Here is a 14151-nt window from a genome sequence, read left to right on the forward strand (position 1 = left end):
TTTTGACCGGTACAGTGACCTAGTCTTAAGACAGCTGAGCAAGAACACAGATACTGTATGCTTGACCAAAACCTACCAAAGAATATGAAGTCAGTATGCATTACACAGCTCCAGATCCTCAGGAGTTTTTTGCTGTGTCAGCTAACAAGGCAAACCTATTGAGTTTTCTCTGTGACGAATGGTGTGAAAATGTGAAACTTAAGTCGGCCCTTGGTCCAACACATCTTTACCTGGGTGGGGGGTTTAAAGAAGAGACAAGGAGTGTGGTGATCAAGGAGGGGTCTATTGAAGATGTCCCTGCACTAGAATCCACACAACAGGAGGCTGATACAAGAATAATACTCCACACCCTGTACAGTGTCCAGAATGACAAAGTTGACAGAGTTGTCATCCATGCCAATGACACAGACATCATCATCATGTGCCTTTACTATGCAGCAACCCATCTCAGATGCCTTCCAGAGCTGTGGGTGAGAACAGAGCAAAATTCATACCTTCCTATCCATCAAATGGTATCAGCACTGGGGCTCGCACAGTGTCGTGCCCTGCCCTTTATCCATAGTTTAAGTAGCAGAGATACTGTAGCACCAGCTATCCCTTCTTCACTGGGAAGAAGGCATGGTTCAAGGCCATCATGCGTCTGGATCTCTGCACTTGAGGAGTTTGGTGAAAACTCTTATGATTCCCTCTCAGATGACGTCCATCAATCAGGCACGAGACCTCACAATTGCTGTATATACATCCAAAGCGGACCACCAGGAGGATTTTGACCTGAGTAAGCTTAGAGTGTACAAGTTCCTCAATAATAGATCAACCCTCTTAAAGCTGCTGCCCCCGACAGAGAATGCCTTTGACCTGCACCTGAGAAGAGCTGTTCTAGCAACCATAATAGATAAATGTGCACATATCGCCAAGCCGGATATTCCTTCTTTCACAGAGTATAGATGGTCTCTCAGTGCTAGCAATGCAGTCCCCCTTGCATCTACCGAGCCAGCCTGGCCTGTGTCAATGAACAAGGCAATATCATGCAGCTGTATCAAAGGCTGCCAGAAAAACTGTTCCCGTGCAAAGAAGGCAATTCCATGCTACTTAGGATGCCGTTGCCAGGGACTGGAGACACGATGCAGCAGGATCAGTGCAACACATGACAACAGTGACAGTGAATAGCATTGTACCATAGTATCATTGGCTTTAGAAGCAGGCAAGACAGCACCATAGAGGTCAAAATGAACCTTTTGTAGGCAACCTCAACTCCGCCTTTACTCTATTTGTCACTAAGTAGTCTATCTTTTGTTATGTTACTTGAATGCATACCACTATGTTAATTTGTATAGCCCTAAAGTTGAGGTTTTTGGCAAGTCTTGGAGTGTGCATGTGTCTGTTTATATTGTATTTAGTTTATTAAAATGATACATAAGATACATTGTGGGCTTTTTCTCCGATTTTTCTCTGCAATCATCCCCACAACTATAGATCTATAAATCAATAAATCTGAGGGAAAATGTAATACCATACATTATTTATGACTGCAGCCATATTGACAACATATAAATTAAAGCTCAAACTGACCAAATGTGTTCATATTGCTTAAAAAGCAGACTTTTTGCCATAACAGTCAGCTGTCACTGTAAAAGTCATAGTAAAACTCATTTTCACGTGGCGTCCATCTTGGAAATATGCAAATGAAAGGTCCAGACACACCCAATCATAAAGATAAGTATTCCATTGAGTTTCTCATGCTCTGAAACCATGAAATAGACACCAAGTTTTTATTTCTAGCCCATCTGGTTCAAAAGTTATTGCCAAAGCTATTTTCTGATAATATTGAGGCGGCCATATTGGATTTCCAGCAGCAAGGTGACCGTGTTGTTCATATAGGTTGTGATCCTACTGGGTCATAGATATTATTTCTTGTGGCCAACCTTTTATGGCAGGGCAAATGCAGCATACCCCCCTTTGCCCCCTGGGTATAAGTTTTTACTCTACTGGATGTCGGCCATCTTGAATTTCGGAGTCAAAACGAGGTCTTACAATTAAAATTGTGTCAGAATTGGAATCCTCATGGTTGACTTGTATGGAAAAGTGCCTTCATACATGATTCTAGGTCATTCAGATCAAAAGTTAATTTTTAGAGATGGCGCCGGGCGCCATTTTGAATTTGGCTGTCTAGCAAAAAATCCCGGGATTTTTGGGAGGGACCTGGGGGCTAAATCTTTTCTAAAGGGTCCATAGAGGTCAAATCAATCGTCAAAACGTACTTGCCAAAGGATGGTCACAGAACCTCACTTTCGGACCCTACTATAAGCCCCACCATTTATCTTTTGAAAATTCTCCTAAAACAGCATGCTTACACTAAAATGCGTATATATCCAGACTTATAAGGGCTACTGGCATAAACTTGGTACCTGAAGAAAGCTAAGACTTGGGGGATTCCAATGTTGGTGTCCAACACTGTACAGTTATTACCAAATTGCTGTAGTATTCCTGCAAACACTGAAGAAATGTCATTTTTGTATCCTCGCCTATACAAAGATTACAGTTAGACAGTCAAAAACACCCTGTTACTCTCATGGTTGCACCCCAGCTATATTCCTACTTTCTTCCCCCATAAGTGCAGATGTTCTGTGCAAAGTTTCATGTCAGTAGAATAAAGAATGTGGGTTTAGCACCTGTTTTTTTGGAAAGAGGTCCTGGCGCTGGCGGCCATGTTGAATTTCTCAATTTTGAGGCCTTAATTGACATTTTTGCGCTGGGTATACAGCAGATTTGGATTCAGCACCCCTTAATACCCCTAGAAATGTTGTATACCAAAAATAAACACGAAATGCCTTCGGGGTTATGCTTCTCAGTGATGTTGCTAGGTTTTCAATGTAATGGGTCCTGGGATGCAAGGGTGGTCTTTTAGATGGGTCCCAGGGACATTTTATGGGTCCCCAATTACACGTCCCCCCCCCTATCGTTTTCTTTGATCTCCAATCTCCATATCTTCTATGCGTGTGTGACTGTGTACATTATATCCTGATGCAGTGGATCTCAACCTTTTCAGGCAGCGACCCCCCAAAATAATCATATTTTAACTGGGGACCCCCCACCCTGAGGAATTAGGAGTTGAGGCACTTAATTTAGTTTGATTCAGTTCCACAGATACATATTGTGAAAATAGCAGATCTAGATCAGTGCGACCCGTTCCTGCTTTTCAAGACCGATACCGATATATATACATATATTAAAAAATCATAAATATATTTTTTCAAATGTATATGATTCTGTAGTATTAGCACACCTTATGGTAAGAAATACTAGTAGTGGGCAACAGGTGGATTTAACATACCTTTGACCAATAGAATACATTTAATCATAGAACCTTTTAATCATTATTATTATTTTATTTTGTATTATTTATGAATGTAGAATTTATTTTTACTATTTATTGTGTAGACTGAAAACACTGGCTTACAGTGGAAGTATTGGCAAATAAAGAAATAGGAATTCAAGAAATAATGAAGACAAATACTGACAATGCCTATGAACATTGGCTTGCAGTTATTGCACATAGTCAACATGCAATAATACTATTAGGCTTGTCATTGAGAAAGGAAAATAAAGTTGTCTTTTTGAGGAGAAGTGGAACCTTATAAGTCACTTTAAGTTTAGCATGAGGGAGAGGGTCTACCCTCTTCAGGGAATTAATTGTTATGATATCTCTAAGCTACAGAAAACATCCAGTTGCCTATTAAACATACACAAGACACAGACGATAGACAACCGGTTACTTACAGCTGCCATTAATTAGTGCTTTTGTTTGCCTTTGTGGTCAAATCAGGGTCAAATGCATAGGATCAACGAGCCATCGTTAACCTGCTAATGTTACACAGCTGATTGGCAACATGCGTTAATCCACCACTCACTCTGATCTCCAAGCAAGTGGGAGAACACTCTAAAATCGGGGATTTTACTTTGGCTGGTCAATTTAAGATGACAACAGCAACAAAGATTAGTAGTAGACCTGTATGTATGATGATCAGTTATTATTCCAGACAGTGGTCTATCCAAGACGTTTTAACACGTTTAAGAGCAGGTCCTCATGCCGTCTCTCTCTCTCTCTCTCTCTCTCTGTGTAGCGTAGACTAACAGCGAGGGGCTGTGCTGCTGCTTCTGCCACACAACGCCGTTTAACCGAGTTATACTTCTCCAGTACAACGGTGTCTAACCGGAGAGTTATACTTCTCCACCAACGGTGCCTAACCGAGAGAGTCCATGTAGATCACAGCTGACAAATATTATATATTATCGGAGCTAATCGGAGCTGCGTCCCATGGACGCACTAGAGTTGTCATGAATGCGTCCTTTCGCAATATGGTGCGTCAGCGACGCAGGACGCAGGCCTACGAGCATCTCTGGCTTCTCTGAAAATTGACCCTGTCTAATAATAGTAAAGCAAGTTTTTTTTAATCGTTGTTCAGGACCCCAGACTAGAGGCTCATTCATGTGTCTCTAATGGGGATCCTTTAATAAACATAAACATAAAGACAAGCTGTTCCAGAGCCCAGGGGCAGCCGCAGCAAAGGTTAGGTCATGTCTGCTTTTTTAGCCTAGTTCTACTGTAGGCACATCCAGCAGCTACTGTTGTTCAGCCCACCTCAAAGCTCTAGCTGGGGTGTGACAGTGTAGAAGTTCAGCTAAAGCACTTACACAAGTGGTTCTCAAACCTTTTCATGTCAACAAGGACCCCCCCCCCCCCCCCCGCCCCCCTAATTCATAAGAGAAGATTTGTCTAGATTTGTCAAGAATGTGTCAGATCTACAAGGTTAGCTTGTTAAGAAACGTGTCGGTAAGGGAGCCCAAATGCTACAGGCTGCAGCTGCAATTCCATTTAGCCATTGGGAGTGTTAGGCCAAGGTCTTTTCCCACTGGGAGCGTGACGAATAAACCATTCAAAAATCTGTCCGTGAATATTTCACATCAAACTATTGATTTGGTGTGACGCCTCATTCATACAGGTTGATGCTTTTATTCGTGGTGAAAAGATCGACCTTGTTTAAAAAATGTATTACGTCGATTTATCGCCTGGCAATATTCGCGTTGTGTGGATGTACTCATGGACACAAACAGCAGTTTAAATTGATGTGAATTAATCGTATTAACCCATTAAAACCGGGAAAGCATCTGTGTCATTTTATATTTTAGCTATATGTACAGCATACAGCAACATTAGTTTTTCAGAAAACTCTACGATTTAGAACAGTTTTCTTGTCAGGTTTCCAAACATAGGGTTAGGATGAGACAATTTTTTAACATTTTCTCTCTTTTGCGGGTCCCTGCCTGGCACAAAACATTTTCAGATGGGGGTCTGTGGCCAAATACATGTCCTTGGCATGACAAAGTTTGAGAACTACTGATTTAGAAGGCATTTGTAGAATCGGCCTCAGGTCTGGGTTAAATAAATGCTCCAGGTGTGTAAGGAAGGAGTAAGGACCTTTAGTCGTTGTATAAAATTAGACCTTACCAAGCCAGCGAGGTTTAATTATTACAGTATGAGATTAGAACGGGAAGGTCAGGGTGATGGCTGGCAGAGCACAAACAAAAAACATACCATGGTCTCCGTAGTGGCAGCCCAGTCACAGAGAACAGCATGCAAAGTTGTCTTTTCAACCAGGACCTGTCCCTTCAAAGCAACACACTGTATGAAGAGTTTTCCTCCATGCTCTGCCAAAACTACACTGTTCATTTAAAATGGACCCACTCTCTGGACAGAAAGGGGATTAATGGAGACCTTCATGACCACACACACATACACACACATATTTTCACCTCTTATTCATTCGCAATGTAAAAAAAAAAGTGTGTGAGTGTGTACATGCGCGCTTGGTCTGCAGTGTAGGAATATGGGCAAGACTTTTCCTCACTGTGTGTGGTCCAGACAGCAGATCTCTCTCTCTCTCTCTCTCTCTCTCTCTCTCTCTCTCTCTCTCTCTCTCTCTCTCTCTCTCTCTCTCTCTCTCTCTCTCTCTCTCTCTCTCTCTCCCCTTCTCCTTTCTCCTACCCCTCCTCTTTACTTTCTTTCTCACCCGTCCTCTCTCTCTCAACATCTTTTCATTTAGTGTGTAGGTGTTTCATGTCTCATCCATGGCACACTGGGCAAGAACTGCTAGCAAGTGTCTTTGAGTGGAAGTACAGGAACTACCACCCAAGGAAGTGGGAAATCTTTGCTTTCAGGCAGAAACCTCTTATCTCCGTATTTTTAACTTTTTGTGTTTTTTTGTAAATTAACACCCTACTTGATCATACTACAGTGTCACACAAAAACATAAAAAGTAGCAGAACAGTGGGGGCGCCCACTGGCCTAGTGGTCCAGGCGAATACCACATACGCTGGTAATCCAGCTTGACAGTGTGTCGCAGGTTCGACTCCCGATCCCGACGACCTTTGCTGTGTGTCACCCCCCCATCTCTCTCCCCATTGTCAGCCTACTGTCCTGTCAAATAAAGGCATAAAAGCCCCCAAAAATATCTTAAAAAGAAAAAAAAAAGTAGCTGAACAGAAAATGCATGTCGCCCACCCATCTGACCACTTAACACGTGGACAGATGGGTGGGCCACGAACACCTTTCACAGATTTTCAAGTGGGCCCTGAATCTAGAAAAGTTTCTCCTTGTGAGATGAGGAAAACGGCTGGAATGGGAACACGGTTTATACATCCACGGCACCTCTATGATCCTCCCTCTCTCTCTTTGGTCTGGTCTCTTCCTTTCTTCAATTTCCTCCCTTCTCGTTCTCCCTCCCTCTCCCTCTCTCCGTCACTCCCATTTCTCCTCCCCTCGCCATCTCTTACTTATCCTCCCTCTCTCTCTGGTTTGACCTCCATCTCTGCCTCAGATGTAGCAGAGAGGGGCTGCTTATGTATTCACCAGCTGCACTCGTCTTGTTATCGCGCTCTCTCTGTCACTCGTTCAAGAGAGGGAGGGGGACAGTTTTCCATACATCTTCCCCTCCCTCCCTCCCTCCATCTGTCTCTCTCTCTCTCTCCGTCTCTCTCTCTTTCTTTCTCTCTCTGCGTTAAAGGACTCATCCCTTATACGCTGTGTTGAGGAATGGTCCTCCGTATGCTTTGTGTTAATGTGTCCTGGGAGCCTGCAGGCTACAGCAGATAAATGACCCCACTTAATGGGTGGATGACCTTAATAGTGGATATGTTGGTGTGTGTGTGTGTGTGTGTGTGTGTGTGTGTGTGTGTGTGTGTGTGTGTGTGTGTGTGTGTGTGTGTGTGTGTGTGTGTGTGTGTGTGTGTGTGTGTGTGTGTGTGTGTGTGTGTGTGTGTGTGATGAGGATGGTGGTGTGTTAGTGCATGTTACTGTAAATGGCAGGCTGACCTTCAACTGTTTTCTTTCATTTGTTTTTCTTTAAGGATGGCTGTGTCCGTCAGTCCTTCCGTCTTAACCACTTGAACCCTGGCTGTGTCCATATTCTGGTCTGGAAAAAAAATTGTAGATCCACAAGCTCAATGCGTCGCGTTCGTGACGCATTGTGAGCAATTTTTGGGCCGAAGAGCTTTGATGTAAGACGGAAAAAAAGTGTTCAAAGTACAGTTGTACACACAAGAGAGAGTTTATTTTGTGCGTTTAATTCGCATGAATTCAAGTTGTTATTTGTTAAGTTATTTGTGTCAACGAGTACATCCACGCAGAATGCTTGGACATTACACAGCGATGAAAGCAACGTAATTTTATTTTCGAAAACGAGGTAGATTTTTTTCCACTCACAGATCATCAACCTTTATGAATGAGACATCGCCGAATTAAGAGTTTGATGTGAAATATTCGCAGGTGCATTTTCAGATTTCTTATTTTATTTTCTCGTCACGCTCCCCGGTGTGTTAAAGGACCTTTTTAATCTTCGTTTTCCACTTTGATTCGTATACCTTTGAAGTCCATGGACAAGGAGCAAAGGGAAATCAATTTGACATTAAAGATGTCAAACACAGTTTGCCCTCCTGCACTTCTTCTCCCCCTAAGTGTTTGTCTGTCTCAGCAGTACTCTGCAATGCCTGGCATCTCAGGCTGAGAGAGAGAGAGAGAGAGAGAGAGATAGTGATTGCGTACCGAGTACTTGCGTTCAATTTCTCTCTGCAAACCTCCTCAGCCCTGGAGCATAATTAAGTCTGTCTGTCTTTCTGTCTGTCGTAGTCTGCTGTCACTCTCCTTCCATCCCTGGCCTTTGTCTCTCTACTTGTTTACCGTTGTTTTATACATGAACATGAGCCTGTCTCTGGGATGTCTGGATGCCCATGCACATCACGTTTTCACCGGATTAGATGAAGGGTTTAGTTCTGATGTGTGTTGTTTACTAACTTTTTTGTTGTTGTTCTTTGTCTCCCTCCTCTCTCAATTTCTACCCTCTGTTCTTTCTTTCACCTACATTCTCTCCTTCCACCTTCTCATCCTCCTTTCCTTTCTCTGTACACCTCTCTCTCTCTCTCTCTCTCTCTCTCTCTCTCAGATGTTCAAGCTGAAGGCGGTTCAGCTGGCTGAGAAGCTGCTTCCTGCGTTCAACACTCCTACAGGCATCCCCTGGGCCATGGTCAACCTCAAAAGGTGAGATACCATTCCTCCTGACCTCGTGTCAGTAGAATGACCAGAACGGGGAGGGGGGGGGGGGCGGGGGGGGGGCATTGAATGGGCTCAATGCCCTGATCAGCCAGTCCCTGGTTTGATTCCCGGACGGACGGACCGTTTGCTGAATGTCATTCCCCTAGTTTCTCATTCCGCATTTTCTGTCTCTCCAGTCTCCACTATCGTTGTCAAATATAAAAAGTTCTTGAGTAAAGGCCGATGCACAGTTGCACACACCTTAAAGATGTTGGTGACATTATTGTTGATGTTGGTGACATTATTCTGTTGGTGACAGCATTTTGTTGGATAATAGAAAAAGCCAAGCGTAAAATTTAAACAAAACGAAAGACCAAACGTGCGACTCAACACTTTCAGGGTTTCAATGTATCACAACATGATTAATCGACAGAATAATAGCTGATAAGATCATCGATAGTTGCAGCCCTAGAACAGGGAAATCACCTACGGAAACTAAATTGTTGCTGTCGCCTGTCGGGCAGAAACCTCTTATCTCCATATTCTAACTTTTTGTGTTTTTTCTTAACATTCACTTTTTTCTTTTTCTTTTTTTTTAACGTTATTCACATAGAACCATGAGATAACGCAATCCAAAGATTTACTGCTCCATTTACTTCCTGCTAAAATTATTTGGGATATATTCTGTATCTCCTGTAGCTCCTGTGTTTTACTATGTATTTTTGGCGAAACTGGGTATTTCAACTGGGTATAACAAGCAAACAGAAGGTCGATTTTTTTTTTTCACAGAAGCACAGTGAAACCCTCCGTTATTAGCAACCATCAGGGGATAGATCATACTGGAGATAAATATTCTGTGGTTCTTGAAAGATTAGTCAGAATGCTTAAAAATGCTGGCTGAAGGTACAGCCTGTTTAGTCAATACCCCCGGCAGCGAATGTGTTAAGTGAACACCCTACTTAATGATACTACAGTGTCACTCAAAAGTAGCAGAATTCGCACCACGTTTCAAGCTCGTAGATCTGCTACTTTTTCTACTTTTGAATTTGAATTCTGAAAAGTGAACAGTTTTGGACATATGAGGTTTCCACCCGTTGGAGACAAAATAATCTTTCCGTCAGGCCTGTGTGATCCCCTGTTGTTTTTATCAGTCTTTTATTCAGAGCCTTCAGAGCTTTTCTTTCATCTACTGGTTTCACAGCCTCACATTAAAATAAAGGAACGGCCTTGAAACATCATGATCGGTTCTAAGATTATCATAGTGAAACAAAGAGTCCCGAGTTCTTTTGTATAACCAACAAATCCTCTGGAAAGCTGCAAGGTCCTATTTTAACAAGCAAATTCTCTCTGTTTTCATCAGGGTGTCACTTTGTTTAACTGATTGTTAAAACTAACCACCATTTTAAATCCTTGATCCCTTTGGCAATACGACTTAACTTTGAAATGTTCCGTAGGTTTTTTATTTTTTTATTTCTTATTCTGTTAAAGTCATACTGTGTAACTTTTTCAATTAGACATGTTATTTTGGATAGAATCTTTAAAAATGTTTTCTCATTATCCATTACACATTAATGTGGTGTTTGACAACTTCTCATTGCCTCCGCCACTTGCGCCACAGTGACTATGGCTGGGATCTTTTAGGATTTTAACGATTCCGGTATCTAAGAAAATCCCTCTTAATGGGACAATTCCTTTACGGTTCCTTTTAACGATTCCTACATTTAAAAAAGATATAATTTTGGGGTTAATTAAAATTATTGCTGAACAAATTCAATAATACATAAAGTATTACATACATAATTGAAGCCGTTCTCAAAGTGAGTTCCAGGGACTCTCTGGGTTACTTGAGGGCATTCCAAATGGACCCTTACAGGTCTGTAACTCTGAGAGTGTACAAATGGAACATTTGGTTCCATTTGTACACATACTGTACCAGCTCTGACAGTGTGATAAAAACTGGTTCCGGAAACAGTGCCAAATGTGATGGAACCTGAAATGAATGTACCGGATTTTGTCCATATCGGACAGCGCTATGTCCATCCTCATGTCACAATGCCTGATTAGGTTTGATGTCCAGTATAATAATCTATCTCTGTGTCCACCTGTCTTCTCTTCCTCTCTGTCTGTCTGTCTGTCTGTCTGTCTGTCTGTCTGTCTGTCTGTCTGTCTGTCTGTCTGTCTGTCTGTCTGTCCGTCTGTCCCTCCCTGTCTCCAGTGGGGTAGGTCGTAACTGGGGCTGGGCGTCAGCTGGAAGCAGCATTCTTGCTGAGTTCGGGACCCTGCACATGGAGTTCGTTCACCTCACATACCTAACTGGGAACCCTGCCTACTATCAGAAGGTAGGCGCGCGCGTGCGTGCGTGCGTGCGTGCGTGTGTGTTGAAATTAACTTTATTTTTTTTAACTCACCATTCAAATTTATAGTAGATGATCAATTCAACCCGACAAATGTTTTATGGTACACATTATGGTATTAAAAAAAATGGTTAGAGAAGATTGTAAAGGGATGGTCCAAATGAAAATAAATTATCCAGTAAATGGAGTTGAAACAGTCCTATAGTATATTTTTCAAAAACGAAAGCATCACGTGTACAGGAAATGAAGCGCCCTTTATACTTGGTCCTATGATGAATAGTGGAAATTGCTGATCAGCTGTTCTCGCTTTTCATGGAAATATTGACTTTTTCTTTATTTTTTACTTTTGAAAGATTAAAAATGTATGTATAGTTAACTATAGTTAACCATGTCTATACCTCCTATGGTTATGTGCGCATAGGAGGTATAGCACCTGGTTTGACAGATTATTTAACACTCAAACACTAAGACTAACACCGGTATGATGATGACAACATGAGCTCCTGTGCACTACCAAGTTCATTGACTTTGCTGTCTAACACACTGCTGTGTGTTAGACGTCAACTTTTCCCAAACAAACAAAACTTAACTGTTAGGTCAATCTCATGTTTTTTAAAGCCAGATTTAGCTACTATGTCTGTGAACTTCACGCGTAAACTGCTAGCATAGCTACTTAGCATATTGACCGAGACAAGCGAGGGCAAGCAGAACTGCTGACTAGGGAATAGGGGGCGCTTACTGTCTTTACAAGCCCTGCCCGGAGCCACCCAGTCACCGTCCTATGCACGCGGGCGGTGCTTAGAAGCACGGCACGGCCGGGGTTTGTAAGGAAATCAAGCGCCTGGGAATGATATAAACTGATCTAAGGTGTATAGTCTCATATGTCACGTCTACTAAACAGAAACCAGCCAATCAGAATCAAGGAATGGGACTAGCCGTTTTAGAAATGTTGTAAACAAATCTTACAAAAAAAAGGTTGCCTGTGCTATGAGCCGGACATGTGCTAAGGCTGACATGTTGTTAAGCGCTGAACCAACATTGCTAATGTTTTGTTGCAATACAAACTCGCCTAAATGTCGGCTGGCTTCAGAAACATACACAGCCAGTGAAAAATCTACCCACATTTGGTGCTTAATGTCGGACCGTGCGCGCGCCTGCGTGTGTGTGCGTGTGTTCCCTGTCGCCCAGAGGAATGACATATTTGTTTATGTGCTCATTACACTCTGTAATGTGAGCGAGCCATTACCATGTTTCAGCATGATGGAAAGACCAGTGCTCAAAAACATTGGCTCTCAAAGAGGTCACCTACGGAGACGAGAGACTCACCAGCATTAATACAGCATCTGTCTGTGGAAATGGGACACGACTGTGGGACTGTTTTAAAAAGGCCAGAGTGTGTTCCCTGGACTTTATTGAGACAGTAGGACATCTGCTGGTGCTGGTGGGGTGCAACAGTTAATCAAACTAATAATATAATCGATTATAAAAATAAAACATTTTTTTTTTCTTTCAAATACACAACAAAAATAGTGAAAATAGCAAATCTATGCAACGTGTAAAGTGCTTCTTGATTATTCGATTCATCTGAAAGATAACATTTTATTCACACAAAAAAGAAAAGTTATGGACGATTGCATCTTTTAAGTCTTCTTGTCTCTTTCAGGTGATGCACATCCGTAAGCTGCTAGCCAAAATGGACCGCCCCAACGGACTGTACCCAAACTACCTGAACCCTCGCACCGGCCGCTGGGGACAACGTGAGTATTTCTCTTTGGCAGTGACACCCATACGGATTGTGAAGAAAGGATGATTAGGTTTATAGATGGGGATCATCACATCAACCGTTGTACTGCAGTGGTAGCTAAACGTCTTGCAGAGTGAAGATATTCATTCAGGCAAAACACTTAAACGAGCTTACATCACTACAGTAATTGATGAATGGTATTTGGTTGTGTTTTTATTGAATGAAAGCCTGCCATGTATAAAGCATAAGCAGACACCACCTAGACAGAGATTATATATATGCACCGGTATGCAGCAAAAAGTTGATCATCAGTGTAAAATACCTGAAACTTCTGCACTGGCCAGGGCCGGATTAACCCTTCGTGGTGCCGCGATGCTACAAGCCTTTTCAGTGGGGTGGGTGCTCTAGAAAATGTTCGCTTCACCAGCGGGTGCTGCCAAAGCGTGTTTCACCGTGTTACCGTTGTTTCAATATTTCAGCGCTCTTTCCACAATAGTCTTGGTGCCTAGTGCTGCAGTCCCGGAAGTCCATGCATTAAGCTGGCAGTGCTTCTGGCTATAGATTAGGATTCATTCTGAACCCTCAATGAACAGACGCAGCATTTGAGGATAATAAATGGCTTGTTTTTTTTTTTTTTATTGACTTTTTTTGTTTTCTTTTAACCACATGAAAAACATTACCATCTCTGTTCTGGGGTGAACATTGAATGAAAAGGGCAGATTAACCACTTAAACCCCATATGGTTGACCGGATTCCCTCAGGGCTCTATACTAGTGTTTTCTGTTATTGTGGGGAAGGCTTTCGCAGAAAATAGCCGATCGACAAGCTCACAACGCGACGCAGCGCGACACGTTGTAGACTTTGCGATATAGATTTTGACACGGACCCCCATCTGAAAGGGTTTTGTGCAGGGGGACACCTCTGAAGAGAACATTTTCGATATTTTTCAAAAATAACAGATGTACAAGCTTGTAGCGTGGCAACCCCCTCAAGTATCCCTGGGGGTCCACGGAACCCCACTTTGAGAAGCCCCGCTCTAGTAAATCTACAGTAGCATGGTTTTCTTCCAAACATTCTAGCCAGTTTTCCAAAACTACATTTGGAACATTTGAAGCCATCGTCCAAACACTCTGCATGCCCAAATGTTACAGTTGTTTCTCCTTATTTGTTTGGCTGAATGTGTTGGCTCTTTAGAGCACAAAGGGCCTTTAGCAGGAACTTTGGTGGAAATAGAATAACAAGGTCTTAACTAACTCGTTATTTCCAGACTGAAAAGCTGCCACTGAACTGCCTGACTTTTTTTTGGTATTCTATTAGCTTTTTTTTTTTTTTAAAGATATGCTTAATTTCTGAAATTGAGTCAAATAGATTTATCTCTGTTTTCACTATTCTTTGGTTCAGGCGGTGGTAATGAAAAGCCTCGATAACAATCTTGTGTGGGTGTTTTAAATTGAATTGTTCTCCTTTTA

At 42.3% G+C, this 14151-nt stretch overlaps 1 protein-coding gene across 4 annotated transcripts in view; it reads left to right on the forward strand.

The window, feature by feature from the left end:
- man1a2 (mannosidase, alpha, class 1A, member 2) overlaps positions 1-14151 on the forward strand; it is a 188926-nt gene that overhangs the window by 139153 nt on the left and 35622 nt on the right. For all 4 annotated transcript variants that reach the window (XM_084084766.1, XM_084084763.1, XM_084084765.1 and 1 more), the window contains exons 8-10: positions 8496-8590; positions 10800-10923; positions 12602-12695. In XM_084084766.1, the coding sequence (XP_083940892.1) occupies positions 8496-8590; positions 10800-10923; positions 12602-12695 (313 nt within the window). The remainder of the gene's footprint in view (positions 1-8495; positions 8591-10799; positions 10924-12601; positions 12696-14151) is intronic.

This window comes from Gymnoscopelus microlampas (assembly GCF_963454915.1).
Source record: "Gymnoscopelus microlampas genome assembly, chromosome: 17".
Classification (NCBI taxonomy): Eukaryota; Metazoa; Chordata; class Actinopteri; order Myctophiformes; family Myctophidae; genus Gymnoscopelus; species Gymnoscopelus microlampas.